General features: G+C 43.0%; 1 protein-coding gene across 1 annotated transcript in view; it reads left to right on the forward strand.

Moving 5' to 3' along the window:
* ap3b1a (adaptor related protein complex 3 subunit beta 1a) overlaps positions 1–25,726 on the forward strand; it is a 411,535-nt gene extending 385,809 nt beyond the window's left edge. The window contains exon 27 of the mRNA XM_072516008.1: positions 23,371–25,726. Within this exon, the coding sequence (XP_072372109.1) occupies positions 23,371–23,524 (154 nt within the window). The 3' untranslated portion in view covers positions 23,525–25,726. The remainder of the gene's footprint in view (positions 1–23,370) is intronic.
* The last annotated feature ends 771 nt before the right edge of the window (positions 25,727–26,497 follow it).

A 26,497-nucleotide genomic window follows, 5' to 3' on the forward strand; every position in this document is an offset into this window, starting at 1 on the left:
CACAGCATGACCTAAAAGCTGATCATAACTACAACCGAGTCTATACCACCTTGCCAGATTGAAGCATCTGAGGGCAGCAGTGAAAGAGCTAGAGGGGGAGTTGAGGAGCTCGCTGAAAAAAATTAATTGTGTGTTTAAGCTCATACTTTTTGCAGGGTATCATATTTTGCGTGCATGCATTTTTATATTCGGAACAGAAATACTTGATCTGTGATGTTGTGATCCTAGCTGCAGTATCATAATAGATGTTATGCTGCTTTAGACCTGTACAAGTAGCACAAAACTAGGTTAAAGCTGAAATTGTGTTTGCAAATGGAGTCCAAAATGCACTTAAAAAAACAGCTGCACTGAGTCAAATCATAAAATTAGCATGTCATTGCAAAGACATGAGGCTTAATGGAAAGACGCAGCAAATATGATGACATAATACTAATCGAGTTTAGTAGCAAAAGTGCTTTATTTTACACAAAAGGCTTTAAGCATTTACCTAGCGGTACCAATGTTTGGTGTTAAGTACAGAACAGAATATATTGATTTATCAAAATATGGACCAGTGAATTTTATAATTACTTGTAGGCTATATGTTGGAACTATATTTTTGAAAAATTTAATAAATCCAAGAGCTGAGCGGTGGCCTTTGCCCTTCTGGGATTTGGGCTTAATATCATACCCGGACTGACGGGCTGAAATTCTCTTTTGGATATATGGGATCCTCTGTGAAATGAGTTTTCTCAACCTCAGTCCAGTTGCTCTTTGGTAAAGGCCATACAGTATGGAACTGTCCCTAGTTTGGTAGTAATTGGCAATCACCCAGAAGATTGGTGAGGGAATTGAGGTTGGGGGGGGGGGGGGGGGGGGTGCTACATTCATGTATTGGGGTGCTCATCTGAGCTGCTTCAGTTTGGTTTTTAGACTGTTGCTTAGGACAGTGCAATAGAATTTTACGGTCGAGAGGAAGTAGAAAGATCAAGTTGCACTAAGTGTTGTGATAAAGTATCAAAAAGTAGGCATAATATGCCAGCTGGTGCAATTTAAATTCAATTAATAAACTCTGGAATTGATAGCTAGTCTCGGTAATAGTAACCATGGCAGGTATCATTGATTGTTGTAAAAAAAACATCTAGTTCACTAATGTCCTTCAGGGAAGAAAATCTGCCTTCCTTACCGGGCCTGGCCTACCGATGACTCCAGATCCACTGTAATGTGGTTGACTTGTAACTGCCCTCTGAAATGACCGAGGAGCAAGCCACTCGAGGACAATAAGGGGTGGGCAACAAATGCTAAACTTACCAGCAACGCCCACAACTTATGAAAAAATAAAGAAAAAAAAGATGCAGACCAGGAGAGTATACTGGAACAACAATTGAGGGGTGGTTCAGTCCAGAATGTATATACACATAACATTTTATGGCTACATTGGTATACATAGAACATACAGTGCAGACGGAGGCCATTTGGCCCATGTAGTCTGCACTGACCCACTTAAGCCCTCACTTCCACCCTATCCCCGTAACCCAATAACCCCTCCTAACCTTTTTGGTCACTAAGGGCAATTTATCATGGCCAATCCACCTAACCTGCACGTCTTTGGACTGTGGGAGGAAACTCGGAGCACCCGGAGGAAACCCACGAAGACACGGGGAGAACGTGCAGACTCCGCACAGACAGTGACCCAGCGGGGAATCGAACCTGGGACCCTGGCGCTGTGAAGCCACAGTGCTATCCACTTGTGCTACCGTGCTGCCCGTATAAAATAGTTCCTTGGAATTGTATATTTTTCCATCATATTTCTGGAATCATCATCTTTCCCTTCATTTCTTATGTTTCTAATGAAAATAATTTAAAAATATGAGTGGGCATGAGACAAGCTGATAAATATGAACAATTATAAAGTGTCCACAACATATTTGACTGCACTTTGTCACAAAACAAGCCCTCAGGCCATAAAAGACAAAACATTAAACTGCTGATCTGTTATTCCTAATGGATGTGTCACATCGTCTTGTTCTTGAGAGAAAATATGGCTTTGAGCTGTAATGAGAATAACTTGTTAATTGAATAAAAAGATGAGCATTATTGAAAGTAATCTTCCAAGCCATTGCAATTATTTCTTTTAAGATTTTAGTTGTTTCTTCAGTAGATCAAATAAAATTGTTGTGCTGTTAAACAGGGATCTTGTACGGGATATTCAATGGATTTAGATCTGGTTTATTGGTGTTTAAGGTAGTTCATAATGAGTTATTTATCTTTTAAAATCAAATTAAAGACTATAATGAATTGTTACTTAATATCCTCTCTTTAGATATTATCCTGTTATAATCAGAGATTAGATTGTTTGCCTTAGATCGTTTGATTTTTTTGTAAATTGATAAACAAAGTACATATTCATTTTGCAGTTTAAAGTTCAGTTTTTAAAAATGCCCATTTGATAGGAAACCACGTTGCCACAGTAGAATGTCCGAAAGAAAATTGCAGCTCATTTAAAAAGAATCTGTTTCCTGCTTAAGTGGCTAATATTCTAATTATGTCTGAAGTGAAAGTTTTTGATTATCTGCTGATAAACTCCCTCTCTTGTGGTGATGATAATTAAGCAGCTCCCAGTGGACTCTCACAGGCACTGTGTAAGGCCTGCATTAATTGTCAGATGTGAGACACTGACCAGTTGGTTTGCTGTTGAATAGCCGATGGCGTGCTGTCAGCCCAGTAGTGTTTTATGTTGGAGTATTGTGAGCTGTTGTCAGGGCTAACTGGGACCTATTGTGGCTAAAGATGTTGTGCAAATTGAGGCAGATGGCTCTGATTCAGACACGTGTCATTCAGAAAGGGGAAAATGAGATCGGCCTGCAGAGTGGGGTCACTGTAGTTCAGGGACTGCTCTACGTTTGTTAGTGTTTTCAAAAGACCCATGTGCGACAACTTTTTGTTTTGCAGTAACAACAAAAGGAGATTCTCTGGACATGGAGGATAGGCGGCTGTTGGCACTGTGCTGTCCTTTCTCTTCTCTCCCTGGTGACTTGCTTTGCATGCAGAAAGAATTAGCAGGATTGACAGAAGTTTATTGTGGCTAAAATGGCTTTTCAGTTGATTGCAATTCTGAAGAGGACAGTTTGGCTTTTAATTTCATGTAATTAGTTGATTTCCAGTGTCTTGGAATTCAACTGTGCCAGATTAGACCCAAAATAAAGTTTGTTGTATTTTTATGGCTCCAACAGCACCATCTATTCCTGCTCTGGTTTAGGAATGAAGTCATACCAAAGCACAGATTTTTAAAACCCTATTACATATATTTTGCGATGACTTAAATAACAAACCTTTTCCGTTTTCAAGCTGTTTAATGCAGCATTTTGTACACGGTAAGTATTACAAATAAAAATCATTTTGAAAGAATGAGCTTGCATTTATAAAGCATGGATCAAAATGCTTTAACTATAGTCACTTTTGTTACATAGTTTAATAGAGCAACCAGTTTAGGCACAGGAGTTCATGAGTGAATGATATGATAATCTGGTTTTGATTATGCTTATTTAGAGAGGAATGTTGGGCAGGACACCGAGACTTCCGCAACTCTTCAGCGAGGGCCATGAAATGTTTTACTCCTATTTGAATGTTTCATCTGAAAGACGCACCTCTGACAATGCTGCACTTGAATGTTGCATTGAAGTGTTAGCCGAAGACCTGCTCAAATTGATAGTGCGGCTTCTAATTCAAAGGCAAAAGTGGTACACTGGCCTGTTGACATTAAAAATAATGTATTCTGAATTGCATATTGGAAATTACACAACATTATAATGGATAAACGTTTAACTTTCCAAAGGACACACTTGGGTTCTATTTCATAGCCTACATGGATGAATAGTAACTCACACTTATTATCACAAAACAAATGGGTACCTCAGGAGTTTCTACAATTGTGCAACTTCAATGGCTTTTGCCATGCTAGTATCATGATTTTCAGAGCTCTACAATTTGATCTTAAAGTGTTATGGGTTCAGTTTCGCTTTACCCTTCCATTGAATGTGGCCAAGTAGTTGGCCTAAGAACAGTGAGCTTACCATTCTCCACCCTTATGCATTGGCTGCAGGCCGTGTTTATTGTGAAAGGGGATGTATCTTTTGATTGGTTTAAAGATTTTTTTCTGTACCACCCTACTGTTTGTTAATTTAGAGATTCATTGTTGGTTTCAAACTTGAAATCAAAGAGGAGGCCTGCTGGCAGTATTAATTGGTATAGCTGTGCTTTTACTAGTTCTGAACTGGAGAGCTGCTTCAAGTCAGAAGTCCAAACACAGCACAAGGAGATTACATCTACAGGAAAGAAACTATAACTGCACTTGGTTAAAGATTTGATATTCGGCATTTACTTTGCCTTATTTTACATGATGTGGAGATGCCGGCGTTGGACTGGGGTGAGCACAGTACGAAGCCTTACAACACCAGGTTAAAGTCCAACAGGTTTGTTTCGATGTCACTAGCTTTCGGAGCGCTGCTCCTTCCTCAGGTGAATGAAGAGGTATGTTCCAGAAACACATATATAGACAAATTCAAAGATGCCAAACAATGCTTGGAATGCGACCATTAGCAGGTGATTAAATCTTTACAGATCCAGAGATGGGGTAACCCCAGGTTAAAGAGGTGTGAATTGTATCAAGCCAGGACAGTTGGTAGGGTTTCGCAGGCCAGATGGTGGGGGAAGAATGTAATGCGACATGAATCCCAGGTCCCGGTTGAGGCCGCACTCATGTGTGCGGAACTTGGCTATAAGTTTCTGCTCGGCGATTCTGCGTTGTCGAGCGTCCTGAAGGCCGCCTTGGAGAACGCTTACCCGGAGATCAGAGGCTGAATGCCCTTGACTGCTGAAGTGTTCCCCGACTGGAAGGGAACATTCATAGATTACATAGAACATACAGTGCCGAAGGAGGCCATTCGGCCCATCGAGTCTGCACCGACCCACATTAATCCCTCACTTCCACCTTATCCCCGCAACCCAATAACCCCTCCCAACCCTTATGGACACTACGGGTAATTTAGCATGGCCAATCCACCTAACCTGCACGTCTTTGGACTGTGGGAGGAAACCGGAGCACCCGGAGGAAACCCACGCGGACACGGGGAGAACGTGCCTGGTGATTGTTGCGCGATGTCCGTTCATTTTACATGGGGATTAGAAAGTTCAGAGCACAGCCTTGCCTCTTATAGAATTTTTAAAATTCATTCCCTGGGATGTGGGCGTCATTGGTTAGGGTGTCATTTATTACCTATCCCTTACAGCCCTTGAGAAGATGGTGGTGAGCTGCCTTCTTGAACTGCTGCAGTCCTTGGGGTGTAGGTATACCCATAGTGCTGTTAATGAGTGAGTTGCAGAATTTTGTCGCAGCAACACTGAAGGACTGGTGATATTTTTCCAAGTCAGGATGATGAGTGGCTTGGAGGAAATGTTCCAGGTGGTGGCGTTGCCATGTGTCTGCTGCCCTTGTCCTTCCAGATTGCCGCAGTCATGAGTTTGGAAGGTGCTGTCTTGCGTCTTGGTGAATTTCTGCAGTGCATCTTGGAGATGGTACACATGACTGCCAGTGTGCATCGGTGATGGAGTGCGAGAATATTTGTGGATTGGGTGCCAATCAAGTCGGTTGCTTTGTCCTGGATAGTGTCAAACTTCTTGTGTTGGAGCTGAACTCATCCAGGCAAGTGGAGAATATTCCTTCACATCCCTGACGTGTGCCTTGGTGACATGACTTGGGAATTAGGAGGAGAGTTTCTCGCCACAGGATTGCCACCGTCTGGCTGCTATTGTATAGTCACTGCTATTGTATAGTCACAGTATGTATATGGCATGGTGGCACAGTGGCTAACACTGCTGTCTCACAGCGCCAGTGACCCGGGTTCAATTCGAGTCTCCGGTGACTGTCTGTGTGGAGTTTGCATTTTCTTCATATCTGCGTGGATTTCCTCTGGTTGCTCTGGTTTTCTCCCACAGTCCAAAGATGTGCAGATTAAGTGGATTGGCCTTGCTAAATTGTCCCTTAATGTTCAAATGTTAGGTGGGGTTACAGGGATAGGGTGGGGATTGGGTCGAGGTAGGGTGCTCTTTCAGACAGTCGGTGCAGACTCGATGGGCCAAATGGCCGCCTCCTACGCTGTCGGGATTCTATGATTCAGTTCAGCACTGGCGGGTGAAACTAGAACTAGGGGGCATGACTCAAAATACGGGAGAGCAAATTTAGGACTGAGTTGAAGAGGAACTTCTTCACCCAAAGGATTGTGAATCTGAGGAATTCCCTGCCCAGTGAAGCAGTTGAGGTTACTTCGTTGAATGTTTTTTAAGGCAAAGATAGATAGATTTTTAAACAGTAAAGGAATTAAGGGTTGTGGTGAACGGGTGGGTTTTAGTGGAGCTGAGTCCACAAAAAGATCAGCCATGACCTTATTGAATGGCGGTGCTGGTTCAAGGGACCAGATGGCCTACTCCTCCTATTTCTTACGTTCTTATGTTCTGGGCAATGGTAACCCCCAGGATGGTGTTAGAGGGGAATTCATGATGATGGCATTGAATGTCATGGAAATGATGGTTAGATTCTCTTGTTGGAGATAGTCATTGCCTGGCACTTGTGTGATGCAAGTGTTACTTGCCACTTGTCAACCGAAGGCTGGATATTGTCCAGGATTTCATGGAAATTCATTTGCCAGTATTTTCCCTGCCCTGTATTGGATATTTTTAAATCATTATTCAAAACTTCCCTTTGTTTATACCCTGAATTTATTTTTGCCCCTCCCTCGAGTTCTGCTGTCTGTGTTTTGTGCTAGGTTAATGTACCAAACTCCAGTACCTTGTCTGGTATGTTATTCTTTGTGTGTAGGCCTGAACAATGAGCGGCATTGTAACTAAGATCCTGATCCAGAACATGTCGTATATGCGTGTATTGTTACTTCCAGCAGGAAATTGCAGGATAGCCAGGTTTCCAGAGTTGCGGCGAATCCTCTTTCCCCTCGCTTGGGTTATGTTGAGGCATATTACTGTTGCACCAATATTACAGTTAAATACATATTATATGCTGAATATTTCTAAAATTTGTGATTTTTATTGCAGTTGAATTTGGTTAATAAAGCACAAGAGACGAAAGCAATTTTTAAAAAAATAAGTATTGGCCTTTTCATTTCAAGTTTATTTGAAAACCTGCTAATTAACATTTTGTTACTGTAGTTATTGAGAATAAGTCGCAATGATAGAGCTTAAATTGTTTTCACAGTAAGTCTCTTCTCGTCATATTTATGAAGAATAGCAATAGAGATGGAGGGAGGGAGGGATTGGACACCTCCCCATTTCTAACAAAAAACTCATATGCTTTTAATAGTTGTGTTTTATTGCAATACAACTATTGGGTTCCTAAGGTCCCTTTAGCCAATTTCCATGTTGGTTGCAAGGCCCAGTTTTGTCCTTGCAGGTGACATCACAAGCAGTATTTAAATGCCCCTCACACTATATTGTGTATATATTCAAATGAAATGTATCTTTCCATTATGGGACACTGTGACATAACCTAATTTCTTCATTTAAGCATCCTCCACATACCAAAGTCTTAAAGCTATGGTAAGTAGTTTTAGGAAAACCATGGGCTTACACTATGCACATCAAAAACTCATCGCATTGCAGATACAACACTCCATCTCCTGTCAAACCCCAGGACCTGCGCTGTTGTGGCAGGTTTTATTTTCCAAGCTATAACAGTGTTCTCTGCTGCTGCCTCATGGCGCTGAGGACCCAGATTCGATCCCGGCCCCGGGTCACTGTCAGTGTGAAGTTAGTTATTCTCCCCATGTCTGCATGGGTCTCAGCCCCACAACCCAAAAAGATGTGCAGGGTAGGTGAATTGGCCACGCTAAATTGTCCCTTGATGGGAAAAATAATAATTTAATTTAAAAATTCATTAATTAAAAATAAATAAAGGTGTTGTTCTCTATTCGTTACTTTACAACTCTCGATGCTACAATCAAAATAAAACCGTTGGTCGTGTCTCAGCAATAGGCAGATTAGATCATTACTGTGGTTCCAGAGTTTGCAAGTGCATAAACAATCTGCATTTTTGTTCCATTTTAACTTGAAACCCAGAAATTGCAGTTTTGGCAAGGGATCCTAGAACAAATATCAGAGGGTTCAGTTCTGGCCTCCTTAAGATATGCAAAAAAAACCTCCATTAAATTGGCAGTGCTAACCTATTTAAGGCATAGCTACAAGTTGTGTTCTTGCCTGGGCATGTAAGAACCTTACCAGGGTAACAGTCATTAACCAGGCAGATTCTTCCTCAGCAGTCATGAATAGAAGAACCAAATTGGTCATGGGCACATTTCTGGGGGACATACTTCCTTATGAAACTTTCTATTACTTTATTACTAATAATGTTTTTTTTAATAAAACATTTGTAGCCCAAAGATTGAATTGCAGTGTAGCCTATATTGGAAAATTCATAAAGGCCAAGTATTCAGGTTGAAACATAATACAATTATGTGGTAACAAAAATGGACAAATTCAGCAGATAGCACAAAAGTGTTGAGTGGAATATTGAAAGAAGGGTTAAATCAGATTAAAATGATAAGGAGCATATAAATGTAATCATTTAAGCACTTCATTGAGGAACTGAACCATGTTTCCTATATTAAAAATGATGCATTTGGAATTGATCAATTTTTTTACCATGTCTTAAACAAAAAGAAAAGATGACAATTGAATTTTCAACAGATCATCACCACCTCTCCAAATGTTGATGAGTTGGTTTCCCATATCCGTGCCTCGAATTAAACTCCTCATTCTTTACACATGGGTGTTCAGGTCATCAATGAAGTACTTAAATGATGACATTTATGCTCTTCGGTGCCTGTATTGTAGGCATTGTGTATTGATGTATAGATTTTACTCTTTTTAATGTTACCTGCTGAATGTTTGTAACTATATGATTGTTATATGTTTCTAACCTGAGGTACCAAAGTACTGCTTCCAGCCTCTGCCTTCTTCCTTCTTTCCTTCATTACCATCCATTTCTTCAGTAGTGCTTCTACCTGAATTATGCTGCAAATGTAATTGACATTGATTATTGCATATTGTTGGTGTAATCCCTATTCTCAGCATTATTCCTGCCCATAGTATGTAGCAATCAGAATTACTTGTTGAAAGTGTATGTGCCAATGGCCTGCATTACAGCAAATATGCTGCACAGGAAAAATGAACATTGATGTTGCCAAGGCACAAAATGTATTTCGTCATATGTGGCACTCATGCCATCAATTTTGCCTTAGATTCTCAGAATCCATTCAAAACATAACACACTGGCCTGTTTAAGGCAAAACTGAGAAACAGATAGCAACAAAAACAAAGCTACGCTGGATTTCCAAATTTGGGAAATGGGGATTGCAGGCCAAAAAGGACTGGAGAAATAGGCAGGTGGAACTCAATGTGGGTTAAGATCCAGGCGAACTGTGTTTTGAACATGTTGTTTACAAAGGGTGAATGGTTGATAACAGAAACCAATCTTCAAGGTTGTAACAACATGGAGAAAGATTTCAGCAGCAGTGGGGTGCAGTCGGAATGGAGGCCAGGAGTTTGGGTCAGGAGGTATCTCCAAAGTAAGAAGATGGTGTGTTGGAAGCTTTAAGAAGTCTGAACAATTGAAGAGAAATTGCAGCATTATGAGTACCAGAGCGGGTAGAAGACTTCGGAGCAGCAGAGGAGAAAAAACTTTACTTCGATTGAAGTACTTTTGAAGCTTAATCACAGTTGTAGCAAATGTAGCAGTCCTTTGTGCACAACAAGGTCTCACAAAGAACAATAAGATAATGATCTATGTTTTGATATTGGTTGAGGGATAAATGTTGGCCAGGGCAACAACTCTTCTTCAAAATAGTGCAATGGAATCTTTTAGAATCGTCTGACAGAGTGGGTAGGATCTTGGTTTAATATATTGGGACCTTGCCTATTGCAACAGTCCCTCAGTTCTGCAGTGGAGCGTCGATCTAGATATTCATTTTCTGCTCTGGAGTGGGACTTGAACCCACAACTTACTGACTCCGAGGTGAGAGTGTTACTTTCTAGGCCATGATTAAGAATGTGATTACGGTCAGGATATGGCACAGGCAGCTGCTAGGATGTTATTTGTTGCAGAGACAGATCTATAAACTTTTTTCCATTGGTATTAGAGGGAGCTGGAAAAATGTATGAAAAGACAATTCATAATGGAAAAGAGGAACCATGAGTTGTCCTTGTCCTCCGGATGATCTAGGAGTAACCGAAAGAGAAACAAAGGTGTTTTTCTTGGTCAATCCAGATTTGGAAGTTGGACAATATCTTGCCAACAATACTGGTATCACGTGACTTCCAGTGGTGGCCACGGAGTGAGTGATCGCACATAAGGTAGCTCCTGCGTGAGGACTTTTTTTTGCCCGTTTTGCGGCAGTGGTGCAGGTGGAAAAGTGGTGAAGTAGAAGAACTAAGATTTCTCCTCTGGTGAGGGATGTCGAAGAGTTACCAGATGAGGAGTGTATCAAACAAGGGACATTCGTCGGAGCTGTGGATACGCATGGCGCAGGAGGGAAAAACATGGTGGAGAGGCCTGTGGTGTCGTTGCCTACTCAGTGGTCGACAGGCATGTTGGTGGAGTTCCTATCAGCTGAATTTACAAAGCAAAGGCAGACGGTCACCGGAGAGTTGGCGAGAGGGGCAAAACCAATTCAGGCCTCCCTGGAGAGGGTGGAACAGCGTCTGGAGTCGCAGAATGTATCGATCCCGAAGGTGGAGGAGACAGTTGCTGATCACGAGGATTTCCTCTTTGGAGGCAGAGATGTTGATGATGTCAGAGGGGCAAAATAAACTGAAAGCCAAGATTGAGGATTGCAGACCACCCGAAGGCATTGAGGGTGCGAGAACCAGGGAATATGTGGCAAAGATGTTCGAGCAGTTGGTGGGGAAGGGCGTCTTTTTGACCGCCCTCCTGAAGTGGACCGGGTCAATCGGTTGTTGAGGAAGAAGCTGAGAGCTGGGTGCTGCCACGGGCGATCATAGTACAGCTCCATTGATACCTTGACAAGGAAAAGATCCTGAGGTGGGCAAAGGAAACCTGTGAATGTAGCTGGGAAGGTCATACTGCCCGATTTTACCAGAACTTGGGGGTGGAGCTGGCAAAAAGAAGGGCAAGGTTAACGAGGCCAAGGCTGCTCTTTTCAGGAGCAAGGTGTGATTTGGCATGATGTACCCGGCTCGCCTGTGGGTTACAGGGGAAGAGAACATTATTTCAGTACGCTGGAGGAGGCGATTAACTTTATAAAGGAACATGGACTGGGGGCATCTGAAGATTCTGGGTGTGTTCACCTCTGTGGCTGAGCCCTGACAGAGTGCTCAGGGATGTCAGTACTTGGGTTTGTTTTTTTATTTACTCGTTTCTGTGAGCCCCCCGACCAGCCTGGTCTCATGGATGGGAGGGGACTTACTGGGCTGGTTAAAAGATCTCCTGTTCGCCCATTTAAAAAGTTTGACGGCAGACATGATCTTTTTACAGGAGACTTTGGACTGGATACGAAGTATAGGGAGCCACGTGCTTATTAATAAGAGGTGGCTTTTTCAGAGGGTAACATAGTTGGGGATCCGGAGGGAAGTACGTGATAGTGAGTGGAAGGTTGGAGAGGGTCCCTGTGATGTTAATGAATATGTACACTCCTACCTCGGATGACGTGGAGTTCATTAAGAAAGGTTTGGTGAGGGTTACCGTATTTAGATACACATCAGTTAATTATGTGGGGGGGAGGGGGGGGGGGGATTTTAATTTTGTGCTTGACCCCAGGCTGGATCAGTCGTGTACCAAATCCCTGAAGGTATTGGGGTGGCGAAGGAGTTGTTTGGGTTCAAGTGGGGTGTGGATCTGTGGAGGTTCAGGTGCCCGAGAAGAAAATTTCTTTTTTTCTTGCATGTACACCGAATATACTCCCACATTAACTTTTTTATTATTGGTAAGGCACTGCTTCCAAGGATGGTAGGCTCGGAATACTCGGTGATTGTCGTATCGGACCATGCACCGCACTATGTGGATCTATGCGTGGAGAAGGGGTGCACCCAGCGCCTACCATGGAGGTTAGATGTGGCACTGTTAGCGGATAAGGGGACATAAGAACATGAGAACTAGGAGCAGGAGTAGGCCATCAAGCCCCTCGAGCCTGCTCCGCCATTCAATGAGATCATGGCTGATCTTTTTTGGACTCAGCTCCACTTTCCGGCCCGAACACCATAACCCTTAATCCCTTTATTCCTCAAAAAACTATCTATCTTTATCTTAAAAACATTTAATGAAGGAGCCTCAACTGCTTCACTGGGCAAGGAATCCCATAGATTCACAACCCTTTGGGTGAAGTTTCTCCTAACCTCAGTCCTAAATCTACTTCCCCTTATTTTGAGGCTATGCCCCCTAGTTCTGCTTTCACCCACTAGTGGAAGCAACCTGCCCACATCTATACTATCTATTCCCTTCATAATTTTATACATTTCTATAAGATCCCTCCGCATCCTTCTAAATTCCAACGAGTACAGTCCCAATCTACTCAACCTCTCCTCATAATCCAACCCCTTCAGCTCTGGGATTAACCTAGTGAATCTCCTCTGCACACCCTCCAGTGCCAGTACGTCCTTTCTCAGGTAAGGAGACATGTGAGAGGATTGGAGCTGCTATAGGCACGTCTGTTGAATTCAATAAGAGCAAGGAGGTCTCTCCCTCCACATTCTGGGAGGTGTTAAAGGTGACAATCAAAGGGTGGGGGGGGAGCTAATTTCGATAAAAGCGCATAGGGAGAAGGTAGAGAGGATGGAAAGACAGAGATTGTTGGAGGCCATTCTGGCGGTGGATTGTCAGTATTCAGCCACCCCAGAGGAGGAGTTGTTGAGGAAGAACCTCCAGATGCAGTTTGAACTGATGTCAACGGGAAAATGGTTGGCCAGTTGCACCGGGTACGGGCGGCATTTTATGAACATGGGGAGAATGCCAGTAGGTTGTTTATATACCAGTTAGACAACAGGCGGCTTCAAGGGAGATTGGGCAAATAAAGGACTCAGGAGGAGAGGTGGTCTCTGACCCAGGTAAGGTGAATGGGCTGTTGAGGCCTTTTACTGGGGACTGTACAGGTCGGAGCCCCGGGGGAGGGACTCGGACATGAACAGTTGGGGTATCAGATGACCCGGGAGTGCAAGAGGGGAGACGGGGAGATGTTTTTGCCACCACGATAACCCGGAGGAGGATTTTGTTAGGGTGGTGGGCTCCGGAGCCGCAGGTGTGGCTGGGTGACCTGTCGGAATTTCTATGTTTGGAGAAGATTTAAGTTTAGCATTAGTGGGTAAGAGGAGGGGTTCTATGCAACGTGGAGGATGTTCATCTCTTCCTTCAAGAGTTGATCATCTCGGGCAGCACGGTGGCGCAGTGGGTTAGCCCTGCTGTCTCACAGCGCCGAGGTCCCATGTTTGATCCCGGCTCTGGGTCACTGTCCGTGTGGAGTTTGCACATTCCCCCCGTGTTTGCGTGGGTTTCGCCCCCACAACCCAAAAATGTGCAGGGCAGGTGGATTGGACATGCTAAATTGCCCCTTAATTGGAAAAAATGAATTGGGTACTCTAAATTTATAAATAAAAAAAGAGTTGATCATCTCAGCGGGGAGGGGGGGGTTGTATTGTAAATTACTGTTAATTTAAAACAGAGCATATATGGCGGTATGATGGGTTGGTTGTTTATAATTAGAATTGTATAATGTTCAATGATCGTTGTTTTGTTTATAAAATAGAAAATGTCCTGAATAAAAATATATTTTTGTAAAAACAATACCGACATCACGTGAATGAATTTTAGGTAGGGGCATTTGTGTGGTAATTGAGATAGCTATGTTGATAACTCAGAAGTGGACAGACCCCAGAAGAGGAGGTAACAATGGATAGGAGAGTTTGTGAAATATGAAAGTGAGTAAGAATAACAGCCAAAAGGTGAGAAGAGAGAGAGCAAATGGGTTTAGGCGTAGGTTGGATTTACCAAGGATGAGGTGTTATAGATTCATAGTCATTCCAGCATAAAAGGAGGCCAATTGACCCATCAGATACAGGGAAGGCAATCTTAATGAGAAGATTAAAAGGCAAGGATTTTCAGAGGGGTCGAGGAAGAAATTGGGAGAGAGCCCGAGGTTGGATTCGGCAAGAAGAAATATGTTCAAAAAGTGATTGGTTGGGATGGACTGTTTTTTCAGCCAAAAGGGAGAAGGAATCGCTAGATGTAAACAAGGTTTCGGTCAGCATGTTAGTAGATCTTTCAGCAGGGGAGATCTGGATAGTGAATAATGTGTTTGTGGGAAGGGGGTAATATTCTAGGGTCAGAGGAGGCTCATAGGAGACTAATGGGGAGTGTGACGAACGGAGGATTTTAGGATTATTGGGTTCTTAAGTATTGTGCAATTTAAGGGTTAAAAGCCTGGGATTGTAGTGTGTTTGACTGCAATGGTCATATGTTTAAAAAATTATTCTATTTTGACAGGGCTGAAGGTGAAATTGACCAAGAGGAATGTCAGTCTGGGCTAATGTACTGTGGTTTAACTGGAGAACATCCCTGGGAGTTAATGTGCTTTTAGCCTCAAAAGTAGAGTTGTTTTTCAGCTTGGGGAGATGATGATGTCTTTGCTAGATGGAGCCAAGAGGTTCAGAGAGAGCTTTTTGAGAAAGCTTTTGGCAAAAGAGTTGAAGTCTAATCTGGCAACCCTCGTTTATTTTTTTGACCACAAGTAAAGGCAGTGTTCTTTCCCAGCAAGATGGTTACAAAAAGAGGAATAATATTTTAAAGCAGAGCAGTCTTGTCTGAAGACCAGGACGAGGCTGAAACAACCCAGTTGACACAGTTAACTGAAGATATACAGCCAGAGTCTGCAGGGGTTTTAATCAGGGCCCTAATCTCTTCTGCAAAGGCCTGCTGGATTGAGAGCTGTATGTTTCTTTTCTTGTTGTTAAATGAGGAATTGAGTAGTAGTGTTAAGGAGCAATTGGAAGCGTTTCTTTTTGGTTCTGAAGTTAGAGTTTAATATTGTATTCGTAATAAAGTTTTGTTTTTTTTAAAAAACAAAGCCCTATTTGTTTCATGCAATCGCTCCTGGAGCGAATCATTCTTTCCGCAAAATAAACTAAAATATTGGGGTTTCGGTCTAGAAAGCTAACCATTGTTGGAGTCTGGTTTGGGAATGTAATTAGAGAGGTTAACCTCAAAGGAGTTAGATGAAGAGGAAGTATAGCTTTGTCTTAAAATTAATAATAAAGGCAAATTGGACTTGGAGACTCGGGTGTCATAAATTTTTTTTTCATCTTTATTGTCACAAGTAGGCTTACATTAGCAATGCAATGAAGTTACTGTGAAAAGCCCCTAGTCACCACATTCCAGCGCCTGTTCGGGTACACGGGGAGAATTCAGAATGTCCAATTCACCTGACGTCTTTCGGGACCTGTGGGAGGAAACCCACGCAGACTCGGAGAACGTGCAGACTCCGCACAGACAGTGACCCAAGCCGGGAATCGAACCTGGGACCATGCCTATGTGAAGCAATAGTGCTGACCACTGTGCTGCTGTGCTGCTCTGATGCTGATGTTGCATTCAATATGCACATAGCCCTATTTATAAAACCTAGAAAGCCAAGTGGATATTCTTTAAACAGTTGGATTACTTTGTCTAGAAAATCCTTCATTGGTTCCTTTGTTACTGCCAGTCTTTGACCCTTCCATAACATTTCAATTTTTTTTTTTGCTTCTACTCTATTTTCTGTACTCGGTTTTAGATATGTGCAAGAAAAATGAGCCCTCCTGTTGGGGGAAATGCTGGTTGCTTGTCATCCAGTTGGTGGGCAGAGATGATAACTCTCTGACGAGAGTGAGCTTCTCTCCAGTGGGGGGGGGGGGGGGGGGGGGGGCGACGACAAATATTATTATTGAACCAGGAGATACATCAGTTGATTATTGGCTACTGAAAAGTGGTGATTGTTGAAGCAGAGTTTCCCACCTTTGTAGATAGATACCCAAGTCCACATAGCTTGCCCATTAATGAGATATAATGCAACTGGGAAAAGTGTGCAATGTGTTCAAATACAATTAACGTTATCAGAATACTTGGGATGGGGGATGAAAAGTGGGTGTAGGCCAACAATATGGGTTAAAGGAGAGCTAAGCAGAGGGCAGTAGAGCGGAGATGCTGATTGGTGTTGCAAGGGAAATTTGCATACCTCCGTCGTGGTCACCCTAATTTGAAGGTAGTTTGTTGAAGAGCTGTTGGCAAGTGACACTTAAACCCGAAACACTTCTTCAGTCTTTCCCTCCCTACCCCCTCCTCTAACCAAAAAAAAACAACCGCTGTAAAAATCAAGAGGAAGGCTCGAGGTCAGGAAGAAGTTGAACTGTGACGCCACAGCCTGCAGGTGAGGGATTGGCTGGTGACTGGTAAGTAGTTTTTCTTTTATATTCCCTCAGGCGTTATCGTGCAGGGCGCCAGAGGTTGCTGAGTGAGTGCTTGCTGAGAAGGGGAGTGAATAACAGGTAAGCTCTTTCTTTTTCTTTTTTATCTAGGGGGATGGCAGGGAAGGTCGTGCAATGTTCCTCCTGCAGAATGTTTGAGGTGAGGGACGCCGTCAGTGTCCCTGCTGATTTCATCTGTGGGAAGTGCACCCATCTCCAGCTCCTCAGAAACCGCGTTAGGGAACTGGAGCTGGAGCTGGATGAACTTCGGATCATTCGGGAGGCAGAGGTGGTCATAGATAGAAGCTTCAGGGATGTAGTTATTCCGAAGAATAAAGATAGATGGGTGACGGTGAGAGGGGCTGGGAGGAAGCAGTCAGTACAGGGATCCCCTGTGGTCGTTCCCCTTAGTAACAAGTTTCCCGCTTTGGATACTGTTGGGGAGGGGGGGGGGGGGGACTTACCAGGGGTAAGCCATGGGGTGCAGGTCTCTGGCACAGAGTCTGTCCCTGTTGCTAAGAAGGGAGGAGAGGAGTAGAGCATTAGTCATTGGAGACTCCATAGTTAGGGGGATAGATAGGAGATTCTGTGGGAACGAGAGAGACTCGAGGTTGGTGTGTTGCCTCCCAGGTGCCAGGGTACGTGATGTCTCGGATCATGTTTTCGGGATCCTTAAGGGGGGGGGGGGGGAGCAGCCCCAAGTCGTGGTCCACATAGGTACCAACAACATAGGTAGGAAAAGGGATAGGGATGTAAGGCAGGAATTCAGGGAGCTAGGGTGGAAACTTAGATCTAGGACAACAGAGTTATTATCTCTGGGTTGTTACCCGTGCCACGTGGTAGCGAGATGAGGAATAGGGAAAGAGAGGAGTTGAACGCGTGGCTACAGGGATGGTGCAGGAGGGAGGGTTTCAGATTTCTGGATAACGGGCTCATTCTGGGGTCGGTGGGACCTCTACAAACGGGATGGTCTACACCTGGACCAGAGGGGTACCAATATCCTGGGGGGGAAATTTGCTAATGCTCTTCGGGAGGGTTTAAACTAGTTCAGCAGGGGCTTGGGAACCTGAATTGTAGCTCCAGTATACAGGAGGTTGAGAGTAGTGAGGTCATGAGTAAGGTTTTAAAGTTGCAGCAGTGTACCGGCAGGCAGGAAGTTGGTTTAAAGTGTGACTTCTTCAATGCCAGGACCATCCGGAATAAGGTGGGTGAACTTGCGGCTTGGGTTGGTACCTGGGACTTCGATGTTGTGGCCATTTCGGAGACATGGATAGAGCAGGGACAGGAATGGTTGTTGAAGGTGCCGGGGCTTAGATATTTCAGTAAGCTCAGGGAAGGTGTTAAAAGAGGGGGAGGCATGGCAGTGTTAGTCAAGGACAGTATTACGGTGTCAGAAAGGACGTTTGATGAGGACTCGTCAATTGAGGTAGTATGGGCTGAGGTTAGAAACAGGAACGGAGAGGTCACCCTGTTAGGGGTTTTCTATAGGCCTCCGAAAAGTTCCAGAGATGTAGAGGAAAGGATTGCAAAGATGATTCTGGATAGGAGCGAAAGCAACAGGGTAGTTGTTATGGGGGACTTTAACTTTCCAAATATTGACTGGAAACGCTATAGTTCGAGTACTTTAGATGGGTCCGTTTTTGTCCAATGTGTGCAGGAGGGTTTCCTGACACAGTATGTAGATAGGCCAACGAGAGGCGAGGCTGTATTGGATTTGGCACTGGGTAATGAACCAGGACAGGTGTTAGATTTGGAGGTAGGTGAGCACTTTGGTGATAGTGACCACAATTCGATTACGTTTACTTTAGTGATGGAAAGGGATAGGTATATACTGCAGGGCAAGAGTTATATCTGGGGGAAAGGCAATTATGATGCGATAAGGCAAGACTTAGGATGCATCAGATGGAGAGGAAAACTGCAGGGGATGGGCACAATGGAAATGTGGAGCTTGTTCAAGGAACAGCTACTGCGTGTCCTTGATAAGTATGTGCCTGTCAGGCAGGGAGGAAGTGGTTGAGCAAGGGAACCGTGGTTTACTAAGGCAGTCAAAACACTTGTCAAGAGGAAGAAGGAGGCTTATGTAAAGATGAGACATGAAGGTTCAGTAAGGGCGCTCGAGAGTTACAAGTTAGCTAGGAAGGACCTAAAGAGAGAGCTAAGAAGAGCCAGGAGGGCACATGAGAAGTCTTTGGCAGGTAGGATCAAGGATAACCCTAAAGCTTTCTATAGATATGTCAGGAATAAAAGAATGACTAGGGTAAGAGTAGGGCCAGTCAAGGACAGTGGTGGGAAGTTGTGCTTGGAGTCCGAGGAGATAGGAGAGGTGCTAAATGAATATTTTTCGTCAGTATTCACACAGGAAAAAGACAATGTTGTTGAGGAGAATACTGAGATTCAGGCTACTAGACTAGAAGGGCTTGAGGTTCAGAAGGAGGAGGTGTTAACAATTCTGGAAAGGGTGAAAATAGATATGTCCCCTGGGCCGGATGTGATTTATCCAAGGATTCTTTGGGAAGCTAGGGAGGGGATTGCTGAGCCTTTGGCTTTGATCTTTAAGTCATCTTTGTCAACAGGAATAGTGCCAGAAGACTGGAGGATAGCAAATGTTGTTCAAGAAGGGGAGTAGAGACAAACCCGGTAACTATAGACCAGTGAGCCTTACTTCTGGTGTGGGCAAAATCTTGGAAAGGTTTATAAGAGATAGGGTGTATAATCATTTGGAAAGGAATAATTTGATTAGACATAGTCAACATGGTTTCGTGAAGGGTAGGTCGTGCCTCACAAACCTTATTGAGTTCTTTGAGAAGGTGACCAAACAGGTGGATGAGGGTAAAGCAGTTGATGTGGTGTATATGGATTTCAGTAAAGCGTTTGATAAGGTTCCCCACGGTAGGCTACTGCAGAAAATACGGAAGCATGGGATTCAGGGAGATTTAGCAGTTTGGATCAGAAATTGGCTAGCTGGAAGAAGACAAAGGGTGGTGGTTGATGGCAAGTGTTCAGACTGGAGTCCAGTTACTAGTGGTGTACCACAAGGATCTGTTTTGGGGCCACTGCTGTTTGTCATTTTTATAAATGACCTGGAGGAAGGCGTAGAAGGATGGGTGAGTAAATTTGCAGATGACACTAAAGTCGGTGGAGTTGTGGACAGTGCGGAAGGATGTTACAAGTTACAGAGGGACATAGATAAGCTGCAGCGCTGGGCTGAGAGGTGGCAAATGGAGTTTAATGCAGAAAAGTGTGAGGTGATTCATTTTGGAAGGAATAACAGGAAGACGGAGTACTGGGCTGATGGTAAGATTCTTGGCAGTGTGGATGAGCAGAGAGATCTCGGTGTCCATGTACATAGATCCCTGAAAGTTGCCACTCGGGTTGAGAGGGTTGTTAAGAAGGCGTACGGTGTGTTAGCTTTTATTGGTAGAGGGATTGAGTTTCGGAGCCGTGAGGTCATGTTGCAGCTGTACAAAACTCTGGTGCGGCCGCATTTAGAGTATTGCGTGCAATTCTGGTCACCGCATTATAGAAAGGATGTGGAAGCATTGAAAAGGGTGCAGAGGAGATTTACCAGAATGTTGCCTGGTATGGAGGGAAGATCTTATGAGGAAAGGCTGAGGGACTTGAGGCTGTTTTCGTTAGAGAGAAGAAGGTTAAGAGGTGATTTAATTGAGGCATACAAGATGATCAGAGGATTGGATAGGGTGGACAGTGAGAGCCTTTTTCCTCGGATGGTGATGTCTAGCACAAGGTGACATAGCTTTAAATTGAGGGGAGATAGATATAAGACAGACGTCAGAGGTAGGTTCTTTACTCAGAGAGTAGTAAGGGTGTGGAATGCCCTGCCTGCAACAGGAGTTGACTCGCCAACACTAAGGACATTCAAATGGTCATTGGATAGACATATGGAAGATAAGGGAATAGTGTAAATGGGCTTTAGAGTGGTTTCACAGGTCGGCGCAACATCGAGGGCTGAAGGGCCTGTACTGCGCTGTAATGTTCTATGTTCTATGTAAGGTCATGCGGACAGATTTTAAGAAGTTAGGAAAGAAACCAGCAAGTTGGACCTCAACGGTAGTGATCTCCAGATTATTCCCGGGGCCAAGCAGCAATAAATATGATGTGGAGATGCCGGCGATGGACTGGGGTGAGCACAGTAAGAAGTCTTACAACACTAGGTTAAAGTCCAACAGGTTTGTTTCAAACACTAGCTTTCGGAGCACTGCTCCTTCCTCAGGTGAATAGAGAGGTATGTTCCAGAAACATATATATAGACAAATTCAAAGATGCAAGACAATGCTTAGAATGTGAGCATTTACAGGTAATTAAGTCTTTACAGATCCAGAGATAGGGGTAACCCCAGGTTAAAGAGGTGTGAATTGCCTCAAGCCAGGACAGTCGGTAGGGTTTCGCAAGCCCAGGCCAGATGGTGGGGGATGAATGTAATGAGACATGAATCCCAGGTCCCGGTTGAGGCCGCACTCATGTGTGCGGAACTTGGCTATAAGTTTCTGCTCGGCGATTCTGCGTTGTCGCGCGTCCTGAAGGCCGCCTTGGAGAATGCTTATCCGGAGATCAGAGGCTGAATGCCCTTGACTGCTGAAGTGTTCCCCGACTGGAAGGGAACATTCCTGCCTGGTGATTGTCGCGCGATGTCCGTTCATTCGTTGTCGCAGCGTCTGCATGGTCTCGCGGTGAGGAAGGGAAGAGTTTCTGAAGCATGTTCAAAGAGAGTTTTCTGTCTGGTTTCCAGCAAGCAAGCATTGCTTATCTGGTTCGAGCGAATGAGGTGGGTTAAGTTGATAAGTTTCATTCGGGGGATATTTAGAGGACAGATTATTGCATCAAGGTTTAGATTGGCTATGGAAAGGGACAAGGAACAATCCAAAGTAAAAATACTTCACTGGGGAATGGCCAATTACAATGGGGTGAGAGTGAACCTGGTCCAGGTGAATTGGAATCAACGATAGGCAGGCAAAACTGTAACAGAATCTTTAAAGAGGAAATAGTTTGGGTACAGCTAAGATATATTCCCACAAGGAGATAGGTAGGACAAGCAGAGCCCAAGCAAAATTGGTAGAGAATAAGATGATGCAGGTGTTCATGTCAGATATCCGGTTCATAATAGAAGTGAGAACCAGGCTGAACTAGTCATTTCTGAGGAGTGAAAAAAGAAATGCAAAGCAAAGAGAGTGTATGAGAAGAGACTGGCAGCTGCATAAAAGAGAATCCACTAATCTGCCACAGACATTTAAATAGTAAAAGGGGAGTGGGCCAATTAGGGACTAAAAAGGGGATTTACCCATGGTGACAGCGGTACTGAATGACTACTTTACATTTTTCTTTACCAAGTCGAAAAAGCTGCCCACATTATAGGGGTTACTGTTAGACTAAAAATTGATTTTCAGAAAAGGTATCAGGCTGGCTGCAGCTAGTTATTAAGTCATTCGGATCAGATCAGATTAATCTGAGGATAGTGATGGAAATCTGGGTGTAAATTGCAAATCTTCCAATCCTCCTCGGCTACGGACTGGGAGTGCCAAAGGAAAAAAGAGTTTAAGGATGAGCCCAAATCATAAGAAATAAGAGCAAGAGGCCATTTGGCCCACCGCCATTCAGTCCATCAAGCCTGTTCTACCAGGGAGCTCTACCATGAATTCCCATAGTAAACCAATCACTAATCAGCATGTAGCTCAGAGGATGTTGCAATGTATTATTCATGGCTGCCCATCTTGCAGGAGAAAAGGCCTTGAGTAGGTTGGAGGTCATTGCGCAACCACTTCTGGTGCACCTTTCACAATCGGGTTCTGATAGTATTTGTATGACTTCCGAGATGAAATAGACTTGTGCATTATTGTGCATGTATGACCACTGCGCACATGAATACATCGGTAATTGCCTCTAGCTTATAATTCTGCCACTTTCTTTGCAGGTCCCAATTTATCCTGCATTGCCATGACTTTAAAATATTCCCCTGCAGTATCTGAGTGTTTAGATAAAGAAAAAATTATTTCCAGATTCCAGGACTTTTAATCATCAGATGATATGAATGCATTAGCCACCTGAATCCTTCCCAACCATCAAGTCCTGCTGTAGTTTTCTGGACTTTGCAACTGGCAGGTCATCAATTCCAATTTGCTTTTACGTCAAAGCAAACCAAGTTTGTGCCTGTGTAGCACCTTTACACTACCACAGGACATCCCATAGTCCTTAACAATTAATCAGATACCTTTGAAGTCACAGTTGTGATGTAGGATCAAGCCAATCAATTTACGCAATACCTAGAATGATGATGCAGGTTCTCGAACTTTGTAGCATGCCAGAATAAATTATCATGTGTGGCCCTGAGTATCTAGAATATCGGGGTGACAGTTTGATGTATGTGCTCAATGCATAATTTTCCCAGAAATAGTTGAAACAGACTTTGCGCCAGTAGTTTGTGGAGGATCATTTTTCACTATAGTCGCCTAGTCTATACATGAGTAAAGATATTCCACTACTGTCTGAACATGCATGATGCAATACACTATGCAAGATCTGCAAATGCTTGTCATTATGTCGCAACTGGGTCGGTGTAGCTCAGGTGGTTGGACTGCTGGTTCGTGATGCAGAGCGACACCAACAGTTCGGGCTCAATCCCCATATCGGCTGAGGTTATTCATGAAGGCTCCACCTTCTCAACCTTGCCCCTCACCTGAGGTGTGGTAACCCTCCGGTTAAATCACCGTCAGTCAGCGCTCTCTCAAAGAGGAGAGCATCCTCTGGGACTGTGGCAACATTTACATTTAACTGTATGTTGGTTTGGGTGGGGGGGGGGGGGGGGGGGAGTGTATTTTAGTGGGCTTGATTTTATTTTTATTTTAAAAAATATTCCTGAATTTTATTTTTCAGGTTCGCAGCAAAAACTGTGAACAGTGGAGCTTTGGTACTAATCACAATAGAAGTGAAGGAAGGATCAACAATGCAACTCAGTATAAACACGGAAAAGTCTGTGATTGGTTCAGTGCTTCTGCGGGAGCTGAAGTCTGTGCTTTCTCAAGAGTGACCAGAATATATCTTCAAGCAAGTGTGTGGCAAACAGTGTGCTGGCCAGCCACTGCTGTCGCCCTTCATTTATAGTAGATTCCCCTCCATCTACCAGTAGTATGTAAACCACACAGTTACAATCTTGTTCCAATCTGCTTTGAAATTTCATTATGTACTTTAGCACAATCCTTTTCTTCTGCTTGCCATGAACACAGCACAGTCCCAAGTAACTAACCTAATGTTTAGCTGCTGGATTTAAAGATGGCCAAATTGTTTCAATACGGTGTTAAGGGTATTTTCTCTTTTGAATAACATTGAATGTAAGTTAACATTGTAACCTTTTGTTCTTACATCAGCTTTCTCCAGAAGTGTGCGGAACCACCGCTTATAAAGCATTTTCACTGTAATGTTTCATGTAGTTTCCAAGAAATTAATTTGAAAAGTGAGGATGGTCGTAAGAGAATCAAATATAATTTGATCAATCACCATATAATCTGTGAAAGGGTGCCTATTAAATGGATGAAGATGCTGGTGTCATAATATTTTCTAGTGCCAACCCCTCCTCTGAATGGAGTCTTGTCTTGTATTGGTCCAAAATTAATTCATCCAAAGAAAATAATCTTTTGCCAAAAAAAAGTTTCACCTGTTTGATTACTGCTTTCTTTTGTGCTATATTAATGCCTTTTTTGCCATTTGTGTTACGGTACCTACCCTGATCCCAGTATTTTGTTTTATGTGTTTACAAAAGCATGATCAAACATGGTGCCTTCAGTTCTGGGATTGCTGTAACCATAAATGAACACTGGATATCTGAAGTTAAAACTGCTTTTGCCAGAAATGCAGAGCAGCTGATCAGTAAGTAGGAAGGGGAGATTGATGATTTGTATATAACTCATTATCAGAACTGATTCAGGTATGACCCTATCATAAAATCTATTCTGAAAAGAGCCATACCCAAACATTGGCTGGTAGTCTGCACATTTCAGGGATTTTGTCATTCCTGTGATCTGTACACACATCCTCACTTCCGCATTTGAAAGGAGAGTGCAATTTCCCTACAGTTCCATCTCCTTCATTCAGGAACTGACTTCAAATAGTTCCGATGCACCTCCTAGTGGCTGGCTTGTTCTCAGCAATACAGCAGCTTGGAAAGGAGTCACAACCATGCAAGTGATGCAAGACTAAAAGAAAGAGGATGAATAATCTCACTGCCTTCTCCTTGTCCTTTTGTAATGGTTGAGAGTCATGGCATCCGAAGGACTAGAAAATATTGAGATGGTTTTGAGTAGAACAGCATCCATGCTTCAATATAGCAATTCGTTGTAAAGCACTATGCGAAAAAGTGACTTTTTACCAGATATATTTCTGATGATGAGAGTTTTCAAAGTTTAGCAGATAATACTGTTTACATCTTTCTGGATGACTGTTGCAAATTGTAATTTCTTGGAGACTATAGCAGCTTTCCCTAATCATATGAGGGGGGGGTCAGTTTGTGATTGAACTATAATTTTATTTTAGTGTAAATTGGGCAATAATGTATGAATCCTGTTGGCCTTTTTTTCAGTTCAAAGTAAAAGGGGGAAATGACTGATTATGGAACAGCCTGCTTGCATCTTAATCTTGATTATGTGCCAGTTTTCCAATTACTATTGTTAGTCTATTGAGAATAGTCACTAACAGTACTTGGAGATGCTTGTAATACTGTTTATTTTCTTCCTCCTCCACTTGTTTTAGAAGTAAAATGCTTATTAAATTTCCAAATGGGTAAACAGGTTCCCATCTTAGAATTTATTCTGGGGCACTGAGTGCTGTAACTGGATTTGGTGTATCTCTGTGCAGTAATTATTTAATGATTAGGATTCCAAACAGTATTTCCCCCCTGTTCTTGTGTAGTTGTTACATCAGGGACTTGTGTTTGCTGGTGTACAGCTGCTTCAGTTGATTTACAGTACTGCGGCTGTGGCCAGTCATAAATAAATCCTCTTATATAGTTGTTATGAACACCTGTTAGATCATCTGTCAGCAAAGCGCTGTTCACATTTATCATGGTGCGGTAGTTATTTTACCTCAATCCATTTACAGCGGACTCTGCCTCCATCACGGTATTACTATTACTGCACCATAATCACTCGTTTCCACTCCGTGTACAACTTGCAGATAAAAGATTTCAGTACTTGGCAAAATTTCATAAATAAAGGAGCAGTTCACTGCAGTAAAAGTTTATTTTTGTCATCATTTGTCACACTATGATACCATAAATCAAATAGAATAGTACTATCCCCAGTGCAGACAGCTCTTCAGCCTAGACATGGAAATGGTCTGTTTCTCTGTAGATGAGATGGCATGTCTTTCGACTTTAACGGGCTGATGGCTTTTCTCACTCATTTGATTTTATTGGATTTTAAAACCTGGAAGATTATTGAGGCTGGTGAACGACGGTGCCAGTCCCAAGAACATTTCTGACATGATAATTGAACCATATTTGTTGTTCGCAGATTTTGCTTGGTAAACAAAGCCTGCTGCATTAACGAGTCAAATTTATTCAGAAATGGCAAGGGTTGGCCTGCAGTATTCAATAGAGTGGTTAGATCTGCTGAAATGGCATTGCAAAATATAATCTAATTTGAAGGGAAAATAAAGAAACCATTTACAGTTCTAAATGAGTGTTACCTTTTTAATAGTGAAAACTGCTCAGTTTTACTATTTATTTTATGATTTGCTCTTCTGAAAAATCTAAACTTAACAGCACTGTATTTATATATTCTGTCTCATGCCAGGTCTCAATAATCCACACTATTTCTTTAGGAATTCAGGCTGCTAACTTGACCTAAAATATAAGCTTGCCTCATTCAACAATGATATACAATACCTTTGCCCATACAATAATGTTTCTAAAGTGCATCTTAAATCTGCGCATACTTAACATTCATGTATCCTCTTTCTTCTCCCCCCCCGCCTTGTGATTCTTAACTGCGTGTCACTTGTTTTAACA

Source organism: Scyliorhinus torazame, chromosome 9 (assembly GCF_047496885.1).
Source record: "Scyliorhinus torazame isolate Kashiwa2021f chromosome 9, sScyTor2.1, whole genome shotgun sequence".
Classification (NCBI taxonomy): Eukaryota; Metazoa; Chordata; class Chondrichthyes; order Carcharhiniformes; family Scyliorhinidae; genus Scyliorhinus; species Scyliorhinus torazame.